At 38.6% G+C, this 22,092-nt stretch overlaps 1 protein-coding gene across 1 annotated transcript; it reads left to right on the top strand.

Moving 5' to 3' along the window:
- The first annotated feature begins 813 nt into the window (after positions 1 to 813).
- On the top strand, positions 814 to 18,090 carry LOC131783078 (uncharacterized). The gene is made up of 20 exons (XM_066165468.1): positions 814 to 1,359; positions 2,973 to 3,157; positions 4,187 to 4,237; positions 4,503 to 4,621; positions 5,046 to 5,240; positions 5,870 to 6,080; positions 6,626 to 6,927; positions 7,901 to 8,129; positions 8,329 to 8,352; positions 8,530 to 8,875; positions 9,252 to 9,605; positions 10,274 to 10,300; positions 11,120 to 11,309; positions 11,626 to 11,808; positions 11,935 to 12,013; positions 12,438 to 12,562; positions 13,014 to 13,166; positions 16,499 to 16,667; positions 16,822 to 17,012; positions 17,486 to 18,090. The coding sequence occupies exons 1-20, from the start codon at positions 1,340 to 1,342 to the stop codon at positions 17,681 to 17,683; spliced, it is 3,351 nt and encodes a 1,116-aa protein (XP_066021565.1). The 5' UTR covers positions 814 to 1,339; the 3' UTR covers positions 17,684 to 18,090.
- The last annotated feature ends 4,002 nt before the right edge of the window (positions 18,091 to 22,092 follow it).

Genomic DNA, 22,092 nt, shown 5'->3' with positions numbered 1-22,092 from the left:
ACCGAAAGGTACTACCCCGCAGCCAGGGTGAGTGGACTTAACAGAGTCAATTCACTCGATGATATAACTAACACGAGTCCGTTGTAAGTCAGCGGGTGCTTCAGGGAAGTACATAGCACCACCGATGATGTCAGAGAGTGGACGAGGCAGGCGCGGAGGACGAAGCCACAGCCACATGCATTCATGATCTGGTGACTCCAGATCAGACCTCCTTTTGAAGGGGATGCCGGATGAAACAAAAGTGCAAACGCCATCTCCACGAGTCGGACGGTCTAGACGCTGTAGAACATAGCTCGGGATGGTGAGGACACTGTCGTCAATCCTATCATTAAACCATGACTCAGTGATGACTGCAATATCCATACGAGTAGATAGTAGCTGGGCAGTAAGCTCGTCAAACTTCTTTTCAAGAGAGCGTGCGTTGGCCAGGTAAAAACTGGGTAAGTCGTAACCTTTTTTCTCGACATGGCGAGAAAGTGAAATAGGCCTGAGATGACATCGCTTGGACCGATCTTCCCCAATGAATCCCGATCTTCTAGTGAAAGAAGTACAAGGTCTCGTTGCGCTATTGCGTGACAGGACGGTTACAATGCTTTATAATTTCACGCAACTCTACACCATTTTTGTGTACGCTGTACCATTCGACATTACGCTGAGCCATTTCACGCAGCGCTATACCATTTGTGTTTACGCTGTATCATTCGACAATACGCTGAGCCATTTCACGCAACGCTACACTGTTTGTATGTATGCTGTACCATTCTACATTACGCTGAGCTATTTCACGCAACGCTACACCGTTTGTGCGTACGCTGTGCTACTCGACAACCTTTGCCATTTGACGCAACGCAACACCGTTTGTGTACTTTATTGCAAAGGAGTGCTAAGCTATTCGCAATTGAGCTAGTCCATTTCACAATTTCATGCTCCAACTCAACATGGGCAACTAGACCGTTTATCATTTGGCTGAACCATCCATGTTTTTGGGGTGTTCTGTTTCACGAAGGAAAACTAACCGTCTATAATTTGGCTATGCCATTCCTTTATTAGCTATTCTATCCTGCAGCTGATCTTTAGACGAGCTTTGTATTTGCTGATCTATTTGACATCCTTGTATTTTTGGTGGTGACGGCCGCCCATAGAGGCCTGTTGCAAATTGACCAATCACCGTTGTGAATTTTTGTGCGTGTGTGCGTTAATTTTTGTAGTCACTCATCTTAAACAGCTTGAGGAAAGAAAAGTAGAAGCTAATCGATTCTTCGCCACAGCTGCTATTTTGTAGAACTCCATTCCAGCATATAATCCGTAGGAACTTTCAGCCGTCTTGCGCAGGAAGATAATGGCCGACCCTGAGAAGAAGTAAGTAATGCTTGTCAACATTTTTATTGAATTACTACGTCACAGCAAGTTTTTATTTACGATTAGCGTGATTTCTTGAACTTAGGATAGATTGTTAGTTGTATGAAACATCTCAGATTACGTGGGTTTCCCATCCGGAGTTGATTCGACCTAGCTCTGTTCTGTTATCAAACAGTAGACTCGAGTTAATGAATTGCGGAAAACTTTATGCAAATGCATTTTCACTGAGATTGACGTTGAAATGAGTTGCAGCATAAGAAAGAAACTTTGCTGAGGTCTTATTTTCTTTCAAAATTAATTCACTTAAAGAAATCCTGGCCTTAGTTCTGAGCGCGTCTTTTCATTTGGTCCTGATTTGGCGAAGGCAGTTTTAAAGCATATTTGAGCAAGATTTCCGTTTTGCCCGTTACTCGTTTAGGCACATTTTTCTTTATTAAGAAACGAGAAACAATAACGACGCAGTTCATTTCCTCTTGGAATGCGGCTCTTTTTGCGGTTTTTGATCCGTTTCCTTGATTTACAGGCACGTTACTTCCAAAATGCACCGCTTGTTATCTGACCACTTTCTATGTAGAAAAGAACCCAATTAAGCGAGTTTTCCATTTTTAAAGCTTCGGCTGATGTCGTTAGATGAGGTAATTTTATTGAGAATTTGACTTATTTTTGGCCATGACTCTTTTGTCTGTTTCTCGTTCTTAAAGCGTCGTGAAGCATGAATGCACTTCAAGTAAACAACAAAATATTCTCGAATGTACTTAAACATTTTAATGTCATTTCGTGTTTTACAGTCGAAGCTGCATTAAGCGGCGCCGTATTATGCGGTCATCCCGTATTAAGCAGTCAGTGGTCCCGAATTTGTTTTCCCATAAACAGTAACTTTTAATCCCAAAATCAAAGAAGTGAGATCAAAGTTGTAAAATCAAAGAGCGAGATTCTGTGCATTAAGTGGTCAATTATGGCATAAGGTGGCGTTGTTTATCGATCTTTATAACACACCTTATCCGTGGAACCTGTATCAAGCGGTCACCCCTTTATTCCCCGTGTTGTTGTTCTGTAAAGCCTGGTTTTCACTTGTGACGCGAGCATAAGTGCAAGCGCAAATGAAGCATAACTGCTCTTATTTCACCGTGAAAACGGCCTCAGTGCACACATTAAGACAAGCGCTCGCACAAGCGCCAGAATCAGAATTTTTCCCTTTTCTTGAACTAGTCCTTGTGCTTATCGACGTTCGTTTTCTCTTTGTAAATTTAACTTGTGCGTGCGTTTGTGCTCACGCATGTGCTTGCTTCGCTAATGAAAACCAAGCTTTACGCCATTGGTAACTGGAATACCTGATTACTGATTCCACGGGGTAAATTGTGCTTTAGATCTAATGCACTAGAGGAAGTAGAGCTGTCAATAACTTCTAAAGAACTACTGGTAGCAATTGACCACGGTAGGCACAGCCTTGAATTATGTGAAAAATAAAATGCTGCATTACATGTCTTACTAATGTGTAGCGAGACTCATGTTCGTATCGAACATGTGCTTGCGTCGCTCATGAAAACCACGCTTTACGCCGTTGGTAACTGGAATACTTGACTACTGATTCCATGGGGTAAATTGTGCTTTAGATCTGATTCACCAGGGGAAGTGGAGCTGTCAGTAATTCCTGAAGAGCTAGTGGTTGTCGTTGACGGGAAGCCTCTGCCTTCCGAGCCTCCGAAGGGGCCATCACCAGGACTTGATATCGAGACTTCCGTAATAAATTGCGTTGATGATGCGGATCAGGTCGAGGGGGAAATTCCAGCTGGTTGTGGTATGTATGATCACAGAGAGTCCTATAGGGATTCATAATGGCGTGCCTTGATTCATTATTGATCTACCTGTTAAAGAATTTTGAGGATACAGTCAGTTTGGTCTGTCTTGGATGCTACAGATATGAACTAAACGATTGGGTTGGGCTGGTGAGGAGAATAATCACCACTAAAAAGAAAAAGGCTCCAGAAGTTTACTCGGTATGCAATTGACACCCTTGTATAGCTTAAGTTAACGCCATTTTCAGCGGATCTGCACTGAGCTTGGCTTTTGTGGTCAATGCACGCATTTTGGCTTCCTATTGTCAATGTGTTGGACTAAGGACAAGAAAAAGCCTTGCACACCGTTTTTTTTTATTGGAAAAAAAATTGTATTACATCATGTCATGTCTTCACGATACTCGTTTTCTACGCCTTGCGTTTCCAACTGGTTGAATTAGATTCTTTGTTTGAGACAAAGCTCACCGGGAAAGTAATTTGCCATCTCTTCGTCGAGGAGTACGGTGACCAATGATTCCATTCTCATTTTCATTTCCGTAGAGGAAAAGCTCCTTTCTGCTAGCAAAAAATGCACAGAATTTTGTGATGAACTCAATTAACACGGTGGCTTTAGTGGCTGTTGCCAGTGATCTATAAGAGCGCAGATGCATGGTTTACCTCAAATAAGCTGTTTTGCCTCCACTTCAGCAAATGTTGTGCACAGTGTGACAACTGTTGCGATTCTTTTTCGGACTAGGCTTATTAGTAGCAATGTTGACATCGTCTGTGTCTGTTCTCTGATAGATGATAAGAAAACTAATAAAAATGCGTGTACGACTAAGCGTATTCCCACTTCTAGATGAACAATGGCGTCAAAATTTGGTTAAAAAAAAAAAAAAAAAAAAAATACAATACTCAAGCGCCTTTACTTTATGTGTTGCCTTTTTTCGTTCTACCACATTTTGACGTCACTTGTGATCTACCTTTGTCTGAAAAAACACATAGCAAAATTTGATATAAATTTCCTCTCTATCATCTGTTTATTGAACCAGAGGACGAGCATGGGGGTATTGATGCTTCTACTCAACAATCTCAACGTGAAAGTAAGTGAACGAGGGCGTCAAGAAAGACATAAACACACGAAGCAAATAAACAGACTCTTAAAACAATGTAATTGTGTTACAAAGTCAACATGCCTTCATTTCGTTTATTCAAAGCCTTTTCTTTCCCCCGAAGACTGTTCATCACATGGAAAACGAGGGCCACATTGAGAGGGTGGTGGGATTCAAACTTCTTTTTTGATGGTTGTTTAAATGAAAAATATCCATACTTGTGAATCGTTCTGGCGTGTGTCTGATTGTTTTACAGAAACAGAGAAGGATTTGGATGATGCTCTACGTAAGGGTGATTTCGATGATATTGATCAAAAAGTGACTCCAAAAACCCTGGCAAGGTGTAAAACCAATACCTTACTCAAATCTTTCCAGGTTGGTCTCGTAATTTTATCTTTACCTATTTTACCGGTTTACTTTACTTAAAGCTGTTTCGCTACTCTAAGTGAAAAATGTGATCCTTCATTCACTGTGGTTTTGTTTCACTACTCCATATGATTAGCTCGTCATACGCATACCACTCTCTCAACTGATTAGCGCCAAAACTTTAACCAGGTGTAACTTCTTCACTGTCTGAGAGTTTATCACCCTTAAAGTAACACTGACTTGCAGTTATATCTTGTTTTTGTTCTTACTGGTCATCGAGGTTCTAGTGTGCTAATTTAAAACAGACGAGTGAAAAAACTCTCCCGCCATGTTCAAGAACTGGAGGCTAACAAGAAATCAGAAACAAGATCTGATTGATTTTTTTTAATAGCCTTTTGATAAACAGCATCACTGTATCTCTATTTAAACATAGGTCAATAAAGCACTGCGAGATTTAGCACATGGTGTAAACCCGGAGAAATACGATATAGAACAGCTTGAAAAGTCTGTGGACGAGTTCATATCAGCCTTTATAGATCCTCTTAAAGCCGACGCCGATACCAGATATACGTTTCAAATTTGTTTTGATGATGTGGTGGACAAGGCAATCGACACGAAGCAGAAGAAGGTACTACACGAGTGATAAAAAGGGTTTCTAATCAATACTTTTTTATATCCTTCACCCCCAAAGTCGACTCTAGCGGGAATACTGTCACCCATCTGATTACATAGGTGCCCCCTGCCTTTACGTGCAGTGTATGAGAGGAAAAAAGAGAGACAATTAACATCGTTATATACCTAGACTTTCACTCAACAAAACGGGCACTGTAATTTGTTGATTCTTGGTCGCGTGCCCCGAGTCAAAAGTAAACAAAAACCGTTAACAGAGGTTTATTTCATCTTTATACTCAGTTTTTCTGCGAGGTTCAATAAGGACTTTTCAACAATTCAGTTTTAAAGCTTTGACATATCATTCGTTAGCGAACTGACATATTGGACCTAGGCGAACCGACTCTAGACGTAGGCGAACAGACCATAGGCGAAAAGACCCGCATGTGGCAAGAACAAAAAGGTGATACATGACGCGCGACCGAGTGTGTCACTGATATGTCGCAAGAATTGTTTTGAAATTTGATGAAGCCAAATGTCGTTAATGGTGACGTCTCCTATGAGGCTCTCCTCTGATAAGTAAAAAGCATTAGCCAATTCAAATTCAGCTAATTTTGTAAAACGATGTATCAACGAATTTTTTCGCAGTTCATCTGTCACCCAGTAGTGTATAACTTGCTCAACTCAAGATGGTACCGCTCTTTTTTTCAAGTAAGAAAAGAATCATGGCGGACACCTAAACGCTGGGGATACTTTTTTCTCAACCTCTGGACAGTGTTTGACATCGTCTTTTTTCCCTTTCTCTTTGCCATTTTCTTCGTCGTACATTTGGTGAAACAGGCCTTGAGGAGGAAAAGAGGTTTATAATATTGTTTTTTAGCATTCGTCAAAGTAGTTGACATCGTACAGTACACGGTAATGCGTTTTTAGCAAACTCTCAGGTATTCAAAAGGTTTGGGCCTGGAGGGGAAGAGGGGTGGGGCGCGGAGGGTGATGGCTTTTCTGTATTTTATTCCTAACTCCATAAAACTGAGTTACCATGCAAGCTGAGTCCTCTCAATTGAAACAATACAGGAGTCCTTGGTAAAGCTACGCGCAAAGCGCGGGTCACGCATTTCTTCCCTAGCACGTCAAACACGCTTCGTGCTTTCCTCGTGCTTGAAAAAAACTAGACCTGTTCTACAGGTCACATCGTTTACGGAACGTTTACAGGTCTGGTATTTGTTCCCACCTAATCATAACAGTCTCAAGAGTGGTTGAGATCGTTATAACCAAGTCTTGAGATTAGATACAAGCAGCTACTAGAGAGTTGTTGAGGTGCTTTTTATCAGTTGTTGCATGTTTCCTTCATGGATCAGTGATTTAATCGCTTAGCTTCTGATGCTTTCCTTGATCATTTTTCAGAAACTGAAATATGTTTCGTTTTGACGCTGCGCAAAGATACCCCAGAAGAAGAATTTAATCAGATTAAAAGGACGATAAACTACATTATTCGTAAATATGGCTGCCACTCTGCCAAATACTGTGTTGTTTTACACGAAATAATCGATAATATCAACTTTAATGAGAGGTACACTACTGAGGCTGCACTTCGAGGGCAGATTGACGCGTTACCGCTGCCAAGCTCTGACAGTTCTCTCGGTGACGATCTTGTGTCCATCCAAAGTGCTTTCAAAGACCAAACACTTGGGAAAAAGGCCAAAAAGGTGAGGTATGCGTGCGCGCAACCGTTTTTGCAGAAAGTTAAAATTAAATATAAATTTTAAAATTAAACGTACCGGAGGTCCTGAACAAAATTCCCGAGGAGTTTTACGCAATAGTTCTTAAGAAAGACGGGAAGATTACGAGCCGATTTACTGATACCTAGGGAAAATAGTGGGACATATTTTTCTCTTTTTGATACCTGACAGAGAAAGAGCATAAACGTTTGATTATTCGTGACAGCGAGTTTAAAAGCTTGAAGCGAGAGGGGAAAGCCTGAGTTCTTTAGCAAGAAGGCAAATGCAAGAGGCTAGCCCATGAGTCATGACACTAACTAGAATGTGATTTGTGTTTATGTTTTAAACATAAATCAACCGTTGCGTGTGGTCGTCAAAATCAATCAACATTGATTATGAATTTGTAAGTATAATTTACCAGGGCTTGATAACCAGCCCATGACTGTAAAATGAGCCCATGGGAACAAGTTAAGAGACAAAACTCGACAGCGCTCCAATCCATTTCACTTTTTGCATTCAGTTTCAACTCTCTGCACAGTTTGGGTTAACTGACGCCTTCTCAACCAATTAGTATGCTGACATTTTTGCATGCATATTAATGATTTAGTTCTTTATCGTATCTGTCATTACATGTACATAACAGCTACAGTTATCAGTTGTGTGAACAGATTAATTAAACGGCGAGATAAAGAAAACGACCAATAACTGATGCAATAGATCCATGGCCAGTAGTTAAGGTACTTACAAGCACATCAGCAATATTTACTGCGAATTCAGTCTTTGTCGTTGAGAGTGTTTTTTTTTTTTTTTCACTGAAAAATTTCAAGCAGCTCTTTCATAAGAAGGTTAGTGTAGTTTCAAGAATGATAAGTTTGGGCTTATATTTGATAAAACTTGTAAATTTGTTCTTGAGAATCAAAGGAATAAATATCACCTTTTTTCAATTTTATGTTTAAATTAGGTGGTCGTGCTCTTTCTTAATGACCAGTTACGCACGGTTATGCCTAAAACCAAGAGAACACCACCTTTACTAGAGGAGATACAGGAGATGCAAGTTAACATCTTTCCCGTCGGTTTTGGGGAGTACACCAAATTATCAGAATTAAATAAGATGGCAACTGAAGATGGCACAGCACGTCACTTTGGAGAATACGAGTCACCCGAGACGTTAGGGATAGCTGTCATACAAGGTAGCCTGGGAAGGTTTAAAATTACGATTAAAAAAAACCCTCCTTGTAATGAAAAAATAAGAAAGTACTGCATGCAGTTGTTACAGTTGTAATCGAGGAAGGTTTTTAACGTTGTTATATTTTTAAAAGCTTTAACTTTTCTCCCCACTTCTCGGAAGTGTGACTGGCTTTATAATTGATATGTTTTACTTTGTTACAGGTATCGAGGGAAAGAACATCTATGGTAAGGACGGGCTATTTTTGTTCGCTAGATTTCCAAAGACCATTAGACTTTTTTTTTCTGATAATTTTCGCCAGATCGTTAGCGCTTTCAGAGTTTTCCTTTGATAGCCTCCATTGTAAGCTAGCGTCTCAATCATTGTTTTCCTGGTATAACTATGATTACTATAATGTCTTCCAGAGAAATACAAGGATTATTTTACGACTCCTTATTTCATCTTTTTCCGCGACACGCTGAGTTATCTCACCCTCCTTGGTCTTCACTTCGCCATTTGCCTGTCCCCTTCCTCTATTGCCTTCAGTCGACTGGAATGGGTTATTTTAGTTTTCTTCCTGGGACGTGTTTTGATGGAGGTGGATCAGTTCAATAAAAAGGCTTGTATGAAACCTTGTATGAAAGCACGAAAGCTGTGTAGGAGGAATAGAGATGGCTCCAGCTACCAAGAACGTTCACATGAGGGTCAACAAGAGACAAGTGAGGCAGGAGAAGACAAGACCTTGCTAAAGAAGCTTAGAAATTATTTCAGGTATTTCAGGGTTTTATTGTCTGTTTCTAGTTTTGGAATGTGATAATACTAGATTCTCATTCATATGAGGGCATGATCAGGAAGTAAGGATGGTGAAAAAGAGATAACAACTTGACTAAGGAAACAAAATGAACCATTATTCTCTGCTTAAGTGCCCTGATCATTTTTCAGAGCTGCATCAACCAATCATAAGGCGACATTGTTCACTGTCAGGGTTCATTGCTTAGGTACGCCATTAATTGGCTCATGTTCATTGTACAACAGATAGTGGTACATGTAAGAATTGATTATATTGCTTGTGAATTATACAAGGTCTTTTCACTGATTACGTTAAATAATGCTCTTCTAACACAGTTGGTATCCATAACTTTTATAGAGGCCCTTGGAATGTGCTTGACTTCATCATTCTTGTTTTCTACCTGATCACCTTCATCTTACGCATAATTACATGGAAAATCTCCACGGAAGTGTCAGACAACAGACTCTTGGCTGTGTCAGGGTATTTCTATGGATTTATCGCCATGTTTCTCACACCGAGAGCCTTTGGTCAGGTCATTGAGCGCGTGCGGGGAATGGGTGCGATACAAATCGCTTTGTTCTTTGTTATCTGGGATGTAATGGCGATATTTTGGCAATTTTTGGCCATGATAATTGCATTTTCTCTGGCTATGACTAAGATGTATCTTGCTGAGAAGGCGTATACCTCAGGAAAAGATTCCGCGGAGGATTTGTGAGTACATATTACGATCTTCCTCAATCCTCGAACTCAGGAACGACAGATTCTTAGTTGTTGGGCTTTATAATGGGCTGGGAGATCTTTTCTTTTATGTTGTGGAAGGGAACCTCATGTATGTCTGGACCACCAATGTATACGTAGGAAACAGTTGGCTAAAAGCTAAGCAAGTGAGATTTAGTTTTGAGGCTGGGAAGCCTAACAGGAGAGTAAAACTACTCAGATCAGAATGTCAAACGTTGCATGAAAGGCCGATTTTGTACAGTCTTTATGAATACTCAGGGAGGAGATCTCACAAAGAGGACCCAATGAATAAGGCACTAAGTAGCACCACTACTACACAAAAGGTTTGATATCGAATTACGATAGCCTGATACCCAATGATCATCGCTAGGTCAGTCATAGTCACAAATTGTGGGGTCAGTGACTTGCTACACACTGACTTTTAAGAGACGAGGGTGCTTCTGGAAGTACCCATATGTTCAGGAACGTTTTTAATCATTTCCCCAGAACCACCCAACCGACTTAAAAGAAATTCGAAGGGAGGGTGGGGGACAGTATTAATGTAAATTTGACAGTTAGCTAATGTGGGATAATTTCTGTTGGTTAAACAGTAAACCCTGGCAACGGTTTCTTTAACATTCATTTTCTCTTATCATTTTAAGGGCATGCAGTGATTCCGGGATAATTTGGTAAGAATGAAATTGTTGCAGTTGTTTTTTACACCAATATTTACGTTTGTACTCTTATGTCTGAAATATACCATATTACACGAAATCTTTACCAAACTTGATTTTCCCGCTTTCAATATGCCGCAATTATTTGAAAACTCATCATTTCAAGCGTGAAATTTTTAGGCAAAAAAGCTAGCGACCCAGTACGCCAGTTAGGTTTCACTTGCGTTAAACAGTGATTAATGGCTGGTTATTTATCTACCCGAGGGATCGGATAGATAGATAAATCATGTGTATTAAGATAAATGCTGATGTAAAGCCACGAACTTTACTAGCTTCATCATGAAAATTTGTAGGGAGGACGCTGTTATCTTTCATGGCAGCAAAGTTACGGGAACAAGAAGCAGAGCTGTGACTGAAGAAACCGTCTTTGCTTTTCATTCCTCTCGCGGCTTTGCGTCTTATCAATTAAGGCGACTTCGTCACCTATTTCTCCACAAAAAAGCTAGCTCAGCCATTAGTTTACCTCAAAGTTTCTCCACTGAGAAAAAAATCCATACGTCATCGTTGCTATTTCTTTTTTCTAGTGGTATCCCTCAGGTTTTGAGGATATCTTGTAATATTTTGGATACCAACACATAAATGTGTTGATGTTTGACTTAATGGAGCTGACCAGGAATCTTGAAAGCAAACTTTTCTGAATCGATGATCCATGTTGGAGCAATCAAACGATGGCTTCCAGGATACAGACGTTGAAAAACATTTATGGCGGTCATAGTGATATCAGTTTAAAAAATTGAATGGTTTTCGATCTAACTCGTTGCTTATGTTCTTCAGTTGGTGGAACATGGCGACACACCATGGTTGGTCTTTACTGGGTTTCGCTGACCTGGACAGGTTGAACTCCGTCGACAATCCATCCGTTTCTCTTATTCATGTACTGTACAGCTTGTTCTTAATCATGGCAGTTATTCTTCTCCTGAACATGATGATTGCGTTACTCTCCAATACCTATCAGCAGGTTCAGGTACTAAACAGTCTCTCTGCATAATTCTCTTCATAATCCAGAGTTAGGAAAATATGAGAAGTTCTCTTCAGTAAACTTAGTAGGACTTTTTTGGGGTAAGATATAAAATACATTTTTCGCAAAGTTCACAAGATTCTATGATCATTTATAAATGTATTTTTGGCCGACCGACGCCTTAGACGAAAATTATGGTGAATATTGTCCCTTGCAATTGGGTATGATATGTCAAAAATATTCTTCCGATGTCGCCTGTTGCTTTTATTAACTGGTATTTCGTTGTAGGCTGTTACGTCCCTCTCTATTCCTCCGTTATTAGGAAAATTCCCTGCAGGAGTGGTCTTTCAAGAGAGCCATTACTGTAAGAACTTACAGCACTTATCATCCAATACCAGTGCCCTTCAACCTTTTGTCTGTCCCCCTGATAGTACTCGGGAACCTCCGTCGGATGTGTTCGTGTAGAACATGGTGCGACACTCCTGCTTCGCTCAAGGGCGGATGGGTAAGCTGGTAACGCCTAGCCGATTAATTTTGTGAGTTTTAACAAGCTGCTGTTGTTTAAAGTTATTATTCACGTCTACTTAGTGATTTTACTTCACTTTCGATGTGGCCTTCTTTGATTCGACAGAGAGTGGCTCTGGATAAAGTGGTGAAGGAACTAGAAAGTGTGTACTTCGAGAAATACGGTTATGAATTTCCCCTCACAGGTGGGTGAAATGCTAGATTGGTAGATAGCCCCAGAAATCTATGATATGGTCATACAAAAGAATATTGCGCAAATAGATGTTCTTCTACTAAACTTTGACTTTTTATTATCAAATGAACATTTCTAAAGAACTTTAAACCATTAGACTGAGGTAAGAATAAAATTTCAAATAAAAAATCACAGATAATTCCAATAATGATGGTCTATTCATAACGAGGCGTATTGTAAATATTTTTCTAACACGATTCAAAAAGGGCTAATTTAATACTTCTAAAGAAGGTTAAACCATGACAGACAAGAAATAAAAAATCACAAATTAAGAATTCAAGTAACGCTAATCTATTTTAACGAGGCGTATCGTAATGATTTTGCTGACAAGATTCAGAAGAGGCCGATTTAATATTTGGTTCCTCGCTTTGTTTCAGAGGGGAAAAAGATAGATCACTTGGTGCATGAAAATGAGGGAAGTCGAAAATTGGCCAACCAGATAGTTCATCAAGTATTCCGATCGCGTGGAAACAAGGAGGAGAAATTTGCGTTCGGACAAAGAGTAAGTATTTTTCAGGCCCACTGCATTTTAACCTTTTCTCTCGAACAAAAATTTAAATGTGCGATCGAGAAAATCACTCAAGAAATGTTGTTCTGTAGTTTCCTTTGACCCTTGAAGAAGAAAGAACTGTTTTGTAGCGACTTAAAAAATCTGATCTCAAATGCTTCTCCAGAAAGTATAAAAAAGTCAACAAAATTTGTTATCAACGAAAATGAATGGGAGGGTTATAACTTGAATAAAACCCCTTCTGGCTTGCTAGTATGTCGGCTGATAAATGTCTCTGATTGAGAGATTGTCTTCCAATTTTTAAAATTTCTCCTTGAAGCTTCGCTTCCTAGCCAAATATTAATTTTTGGACAATGTCTCAGCCGCAGACATTTTCAGGTGACATACCAGCCGTCTGAAGGAGGTATTTCCCGATACTGAAGTTTTGTTCGATTGTCATTTAAAGGTGTGGTATGATTCGCCGGGAATTGCTGTCAATGGCTGTCTCCTAACTTACGTGGGACCTAAGTCCTGCAACATATGCAAAAGTGGAAAGCCTAAGAACATTCACAGTGCCAAGTTCAAGTCTCCCTTTACACCAGAGACACCACGATTTGAGGTGTGCTTTTGATTTATAGAGAATTATTTGCGAACAAAAAGTTTCATTCATATACTTCCTGCTTCATGATAGACTCTATGAAGATGCAACATAATTACATTGCCTTTTTACCCTCTTCCCTTAAATAACCTCCCTCTTGTAGGCGCTGGTATTCTTTTCTATTTTGTAGCACTACAGATACTCATTTTTTTAAGAATGAACTTAACAGTGCCTCCATAATAGAAAGACCAGACTGGTTCCTAAAAAAATTCTTTATGTTCCTCTTGTGGTATATTATTTTCACCTTCGCTTTCATGGTAGCGTGTCAACATCGATCTCGTTTAGGCACTTAACCCTGTAACACCTAAGAGTGACTGACATGTAATTTCTCCTCACATTATCATCCCTGAGTCGAGCATTAGGGTCACAAGAATAAAGTAAATGATCACCAGCCGAAAAAGCTCTTCATTGTTTAACTATAATTCTTCCTTGTTAGCACAAATGTAGGAAACTCAGCCGAAGCCATGGCGTGCGGACATGATATCAGTAGTTCCGTTGCCGAATGATGTTATTTAATTATTACTCACTCTTTACTGTTCCTTTATGAACATTTGAAGTGTTTTTTCGTTACTCTACCTTTTATTATAATCTAATTTGCCAATGGGAAGAAAGGGAAGGAGTTCAAAGCCAGAAAGCCCAGTACAACCAGTACAAAGCGAACAAGATCGGGCCGCCATTACTGAAGACGACCACGGCGCAGATGAGTATGTCACCCTGAGAACTGTTCGGGAATCAGTTAAGGACTCAAGAGTCGATGATGAAGACCCTTTTCGACTCGATTTTGCAGTCGTTCACCACAAGAATTACTGAGGTTAAAAAATAAGTTCAGTCTATCAAGACTAGCCTACAATTCACTCAAAAGGACGTCGATAACCTGAAGCCTTTAGAAGAAAAGCTTGATACCTCCAAAAAAGAAATTGATCAGTTAAAATCTACCTTATCGACACAGTCACTTTCATAAGAGGATATGGAAAACGAAAGCCATTAACAACAAGATTGCCATTAACAACAAGATTGGCATTGACATCGACATCGAGAGAGCGCACAGAGTCGAACGCAATAACTTCAATTAGTAGTCCTTTGACTCATATCTTTGATGTATCGCTAAGTTCTGGAGTTGTTCCAGCAAAGCTAAAGATTCCTCGTGTCGTACCATTGTTTAAAATTGGCGATAAGTCATTATTCTCAAATTACAGACCTATCTCTGTTCTACCCTCTTTCTATAAAGTTTTGGAAAAACTTGTCTACAATCGAAATATTGATTATATGGGTAAATGTAAGATACTGACCGATAATCAATTCGGTTTTCGTAAACAGCATTCGACTAAATATACCTCAGCAGCTCTTTTGTATCACAAAATTTCTTCTGCTATTGATAATAATGAGAAAACAGAGAGTTTATTTATTGATTTTTCTAAAGCCTTTGACACGGTTAACCATCAAATTTTCCTTGATAAGCTTCTTCACTATGGTTTTCGCGGTGTTGCATTTAACTGGCTTGAAGACTATCTAAACAATAAACAAATCTTGTTCAATTTGATGGATTTAATTCATTCTATTCAAATATCAAATGTGGTGCCCCCCCCGGTTCCATTCTTGGTCCTCTGCTCTTTCTAATTTACATCAATGATATCTGTGATGTCTCAACGGTTTTAGACTTTATTCTTTCTGCTAATGATATCAGAAAAACATCTTTTTCTCCCATAAAAATTTGAATTTTATCAAGAAAACCTTGAATGAAGAATTGCTTAAATGCTTAACCTAACGGACTGTTGCCGAGCCAATAACCAAAACAGAAAAGGGAAAATCGTAATATTAAACTAGAGATTAAACACTGTACTATACTAGATGTTACTCGACGAAAATTTTTCATGGAAACCGCACATTACTTATATCGCTAGGAAGTTTCAAAATCCATCGGTATAATCTATATAGTTAGTCTCTGCCTACCTACTTCAACTTTATGTACCCTGTACTATAGTCTTGTTTATCCCTACTTACTTTATTGCATTACGGTATGGGGCTCTACTTATCCATCCACCTTGAAACATATTGCTCTTCTCCAGAAAAAGGTGGTACGAATTATATCAAGAAGTACTTTTAACACTCATGCTGAACCTTTATTTAAGCAGTTGAAAATTCTTAATCTATACAACGTATAACGATTTCAAATAGGAAAGATCATGGTTTTGTTCAAGATGAGCCGTCTACCTGGTGCTCTTAAAATGTTATTTCGTTTTCGAGTAGCAATAATTGCTATTACACCAGACAATGCATTTCTTTTACATACCCCTTTGCAGAACAAATATCAAACAGTCTGCATTATGTTTCCAAGGACCTAAATTTTTCAATTCTCTGAATATAGAAATCCAAAATGTTGGCACACTTTCCCTGAGTAAGTCTGAACTGCGAATATTACTCCTACTGAGTTGAATCCCTACTTATTCTTCTTTATTGATTTATTGATTGATGTATTGATTTATTTATTTGTTTTATTATGACTATTTTTCTTACTTTTCTCACGCTGCTTAAGTATATGTTTGTGTGAATGCCTGCTATTGTTTATGTTGTTTTATGAGTGTGTGTGTGTGTGTGTGTGTGTGTGTGTGTGTGTCCTTTCCTTTTTAACCTAAAATATTTTTGTACCTAAATCACGCCATAATACTGATACCTAACTTTTGTGAAATATGAGGAGCCTGCAGCTCGCATAAACCTCTTGGTTTCCATACGGGTTTCTTCGCCACGCTAAATCTTCGGCTATATCATATAAATGTACATGAAATTCCTTTTTTTATTTTTACTGATGCATCATAATTACAAATTGGCAAAAAAATAAATAAAGAAAGAAATAGAGAACAGCATGGAGAATATTCATAATGATGTTAGGGTGTAAAGGTTAAATTTATCTCCTTGTTCTCTTTCGTTGAGGTGCATGTCAGGGTCAAATTATACTGCCTTTGATGAGCACCTTTGGATAACGTAACGGTTTTTATTAATTATTGTTGTTGTTATTTATATTTGTGCTATTACTTTGTAATCATTATCATTACTGCAGTTGTTATTATAGCTGCTTTTGTTGTTTATATAATCGTTATTTCGGATGTTGATTGTTTATATTGTGGCTAACATCGTCTTTATCATCGTTGTTATTTTGTTTTGATCTAAGAAAATAGTATTCCCTCGCACTCATTTGCGAAAATCCCATTTGCAGCCTGAAACAAAAATTAAAAGCATGAGACTTGCGGCAACCGTAACTACAGTCTAAAAAACAAAAGTCCGTCATTGTTTTGCAGGTACTTATTCAAGAGACTGGGGAGAGGTGTATTGCGGCTCTGGGTGCTGTGCCTGAGTCGTACGACTGTCATAAAATGCCTGGCTGTTGTAGTGGAAGCGTCGGTTACCACACAGACGATGGTGAAATATTTGAAACTGGCTTCCATAAGCTGGGAAGAGAAGTGAAAGGTATGGGTTACTTTGACGATAGGTGTACGATATCTGCCACAAGGACCTGTTGGCGCTTGGAAACGTAGTCAATGCCTTGCCGTCCTTTCCCCATGTTTGGTTTATTTTGTTATCTTTTTGCTATGTACTTAATTTCTTTCTGTTGATAACTTAGGAGCCATGGCTTACCGCGGCGATCTCATCGCCTGTGAAGTTGATTTTAGTGAAGTCTCCGAGGGAAATGTGTCTGTGTTGTTCTTCTTGAATGGTAGAAAAGTAGCGTGTTCTTCAGTGGAGTATACCGAGGGAAATGAACTATATCCCTTCGTTTCATTGGGATCTAAAGGCATTACAGTGCTCACCAAGGTATTTCGAAAGAGGGAGGGGGGAGGGGAGGGTAATGGGCTAGAAATTGAATCTGTAAATGGTTTGGTTTCATCAGTGATCTGCTAACATATCACGTCTCGGCACACTCCTCCAATTACAGTCAAGGGATTGTTCATGAGACCAAGTTTAATGTGGCATGTGGCGAGGAAGAACTTTGTCGTAACCAGTGTTGAAAAGACCACTTAAAATTTTGTTCAAGTTCGTGTAATTTAAGTGTTTGCGAACATTCACATACTATCCAACCTTTTTACTAAAAGGCTGTGCCTTGATTGCTCTTAAAGCAAGAACAGGCAAAGAGCGCGTCGATCTCATCTAATTTTATTTCCAGCATATCACAGTATTCCATAATTGTGGAAATTAGAGTTTATAGTTCACAACCATGATCATCGCTGTCCTAAATTTCGTACTTTCCATTTTCAAATCTGAGACTTTTGATTTTTTGCACGTTTTAGATGTGCCATCCTGACAGAGACCGTTTTAGTAGAGTAACAAAGGAAATTGGAGATCTGCGACGTGATTTTCAGGATCAACTTGCCGAGCAAAGGAGGATGTTGTCAGAAATAAGAGATTTAGTACTGCTTTTGAAGGAAGTAAAGGATAAAGATGAGCATGAAAAAGATATTAAGAAGTTGGCTGATTATTTAAGTTAAATCCACAGGTGTTAATGTATTGGGCACGGTTTGATGGATCAGATCAATGGATGAATGAAAACAAAGAAAATTTTCATCACCTCAGTAGTTCTTCGAGAACATTTATTAAGCCTAGGCGCAATATTAATAAGTTTGCCACCACTTTTTTCGATAAATGAAAGGATGCAAAATGTAGATAAAGCTGTAACTCAAACTGAAATTGTAGTTTGCTCACTTAAAAAGAATGTAGGAGTTATGAAAACCATGCATTATCATTTATAAGTTACTTTTGCTTTAGTTAACTCCTGGTCAATAACCATAGTCTCCCCTTCAGTGTTATACATGTCCTCGCAAATTATTTGGGAGAATGTAGAGTTAAATAAATATATCACTTTGCTTATGATTTAATCTGTTATCTGTTTACTGAAGAACGCACGAATATTATAGAGAGAAAAGTACTTCTGCTAATCTATTTCACACTGAATTGTTTCCTTTCGTTTAAGTGTCAATGTGTTAACGCATTCAGATTAATTTACGCAAATTACAAATATTCCATTCACCAACCATATGTTCTTAAGTTTGTTTCAGAATTTATAATACTTGTACCCATTCAATCAATGCGTAAAGTGTAAATATATATATAAATATTGTTGATAAGCGACAGATTAGTCGTACAATCCAACTACCTTGAGGGTGCACTATCGGACAAAGCCAATTAAATTACAGGGTCATTCAAAGAATTCAAGATATACCAATAATTTCGATCGGACTGCTGCAAGGACTGTGCGAAAACATTCTGATTCCATCATTTCGAGTGGTCAGTACCAGTGGTTTTCATACCACTGGAGAGGTTGGGGAGCAAGGAGACATTTTAACCCCCACTCACGGCCTCTAGTGCACAGGGTTTTCTCCCTGTGCCTTTCTTAAAATTCCTCTAGTCTCTAATGAAGATAGCAGCTAAAGAGATTATTTGCTCTAATACTAGATTAATATTTTTTTTTTCGGATGTAATCGCAAGACGGCCACGAAGGGCGAGTCATCTTTACATCTTTGCAACTGATGCGTATGTGATCCCGGTGAACAAAATGATCCCCAAGTTTGCACTTCAATGGACCCGGGACATTTTGAATTGATCGGCGCATAAGATCACATAGGGGGTATTACGTAGACTATAGTTGGCGAAGTCCGTTATACCAGTCGAAAAAAAAAAAATCGGTCGCAGAATTCTGAGAGTGAGGTGCGGCGCTAACAACTTTATTTTTTCTTTTCTCATTGTTTTCTTTTTTCACCCCCGTAACGGACTTCGGTGTGTCTGTCACAATCTGATACGTGTCAGTTAGAAAACAAAAGCAAAAAGGAAGAGCGCATGTACACTTTTGAATGAATTGTATTGATGCTGTAAGGAGAAATTATTTCTTGGTCACCCATTGGAATTAAAGGTTCCACATTGGTTTCCTCTCTTACCTGATATTTCTCGGTATAAATGGGCTTAAATAGGTTTTTTTCGTGGAGAAGTGTTGATCTTCATAATTTGCAATATTAAACCTTGTAGAATGTGTTAAATTCATCAATATTTGTCTTTTTGTCTAGGTTTAGCCTGAAGCTAAAGTCTGACGTAAGTGGAAAGTTGCCAGAATGAATGGTTCAGTAAAAAATTGTATCGCATAGTAACTCTTTGATGGCGTACAAACTCCCCTGAAAATAAAAGTCTTGACTGGCCAGGATATTTTTGAGGAAAGAGTTGTTTGAAGAGTATGATTGACAACTCATTTTCACAGGTGAAACTAAAGATGCTGATAAACTAGGAATGAGTTGTTAAACAATAGGGAAATGCAAACTCACGCAATTTTATTGAAAAGACTTTCAATAATGTTATGTGTACGTTATATCAAGCAATAATAATCACTAGTGAGTTTCAAATTTCCAAAAAACATAAATAATTTTGCAAGCAATTATAAATATCTAATTCCAAGAGATGCTCTTTCGCTAAGTCTGACTCAGCAACATTTAGTTAGCTTTTATGAATATTTTAATATGGAAGGTAGCCAGAAAGTAAAAATAATTTGGACTGGCCGTTGTTGTTCATATTTTTTCTTGGCAAATGATGAAAAGAATTAGGAGCAAATTGCGACAATTACTCTCTTCGTTTTGTAGCAGCATATATAAAATAGCTTAATTGCTCCTTCTTTTGTTCCACAGTCATATCCAGCATGTCTAGATTTATACTTTTGCGTATCAGACACGTGTTCCCTTTGTAGCCGTTTTTGCGACGTCATGCAACTGATGCACGTTGCGTGACATCCCAGAAAAGGCTACGAGATATACCGGTACTCCGCAGTTTCATTGAATCATTCACGAAAGTATTATATGGATACCTAGTTCAACTTTATTTTCGAACTTAAAAAATATCTGGCTTTGTAAAAGATGAGGAGGTTCCTTAGTATTTGCAAAGAGTAATTTTGTGAGGGGATGAATTGTTTACGCATTCAGATTGGTTCTCGCCTATGATCTATTGGAGGACAGACGCCTAGAAGACCTGTGAGCAGATTATTAGCAAGATCATCTGGGAGCCCTTCCGTTTACCCTGGAAGATGATAACCGGTTCCTAGTCCCCCACATTACAAGTTTATCCCCTCCCCGACGAGTTCGCGACGACTAGCACGAGTTTGCTCCCAAATACTTTTTAAAAATCCTTTGCTCTTGGCAAAAAAAATTCTTCGCGATCAGGCATGTTGTGTAAGACTCGGAGGAAAGACCCCACGTTATCCCACAACATTGGAGATTTCACTACCTTCAATGGATCACAATCTTCCGCATATGCTATGGAAATGTTGAAAACAGAAAGATACCGATTCCTCTTCTATGCGAAGAAACCTCCCAAAATTCAACAATTTACCTACGTGCAGCGTCACTGAGAAAAAATAAGGCCAATATTCCAAAAATATCTTATTTGCTCTTATTTAATTTTTCCCTGTTCTCACCGCGCCTTCTTTCACAAGTTTTAGCCCAATTCAAATCAAATATTGATATCATGAAAATCTTGCTGGTCCGACGAAGAAATATCCATTTTGTTAACTGTGTTATGACAGCTGTACTGACAACTTGGCTATTTTCTAAGACTACGGCTTCCTGGGGAATAAATATTTTTTCAACCTAGAAAATAACAAAAAGGAAAAGATCTGCATTAAGAATATATTCGTTGATGAAAATAGTCGGAGAACAAAACCAACGGAAATACTGACGGAATTCGAAAACTTCTATTCTAAACTTTACAAGGAAAATTCACTTACTTTGGGTGATTCTATGAATAACTTTCTTAATGGAGCGAACGATGGCAAACAGTGTTTATCTAAAAAATTCAATCGAATTGAATCGTTCAGGTAAAACAAAACATCAGGAAATGATGGCCCAACTTCCAAATTTTACTTACCGTTTGGAAGTCTTTTGGAAAATCATTTCATAGACTCTTTACACTTCTCCCATGTTCATGATCAACTCTGTTCTTCTCAGAGACGTTTATTGGTGATTATTTTGAGAAACAAGATTAGAGTAGTCGTTTGATCCTAAATTGGCGCTGTATCTCACTAACAAATGTCGATTTGAGAATAGTTTCAAAAGCCTTCCTAAGGGACTCGAACTTTTTCTCACCGAAATTATTCATTACAACCAAAATGGATTTGTGAAATGAAGATCTGTGTTTGATGCAGTGTGGACCATCGGGGATAGTTTGGGAATGAAAATAGCTCTGGGATCCTGGTTGTTATCAAATTTGAAAAAGCAAATGATTCTGTTGCCCATGTTTGCCGGTTACAAATTTCCCCTCACAGGTGGGTGATACGCTAGATTGGTAGATAGCCCCATAAATCTATGATATGGTCCTAAAAAAGAATTTCGCGCAAAGAGATGTTGTTCTACTAACCCTTGCTTTGTTATTATCAAATGAACATTTCTAAAGAACTTTAAACCATTAGAGGTAAGAATAAAACAAGAAATAAAAAGTCATAAATAATTCCATTGATGATGGTTTATTCATAACGAGGCGTATTGTAAATATTTCGTTAACACGATTCAGAGAAGGCCAATTTAATACTTCGTTCCTCGCTTTGTTTTAGAGGGGAAAAAGATGGATCACCTGGTGCTAGAAAATGAAGGAGGTCGAAAATTGGCCAATCAGATAGTTCGGCAAGTATTCCGACCGCGTGGAAACAAGGAGGAGAAACTTGCGTTTGGCCAAAGAATGAGTATTTTTCAAACCCACATTCACGTGTTAATTAAACGGGAAGTTTCCCTACCATATACTATGGATCCTGCTCCATCAGGATACACCTTTTTAACCTTTTTAATTTGCATTTTAACCTTTTCCCTCGAACAAAAATTTAAATTTGCGACTGAGAAAATCACTCAAGAAATGTTGTGCCAGAGTTTCCTTC

This window comes from Pocillopora verrucosa, chromosome 1 (genome assembly GCF_036669915.1).
Source record: "Pocillopora verrucosa isolate sample1 chromosome 1, ASM3666991v2, whole genome shotgun sequence".
Taxonomy (NCBI): domain Eukaryota; kingdom Metazoa; phylum Cnidaria; class Anthozoa; order Scleractinia; family Pocilloporidae; genus Pocillopora; species Pocillopora verrucosa.
This window is presented reverse-complemented; position numbering and strand designations above follow the sequence as displayed.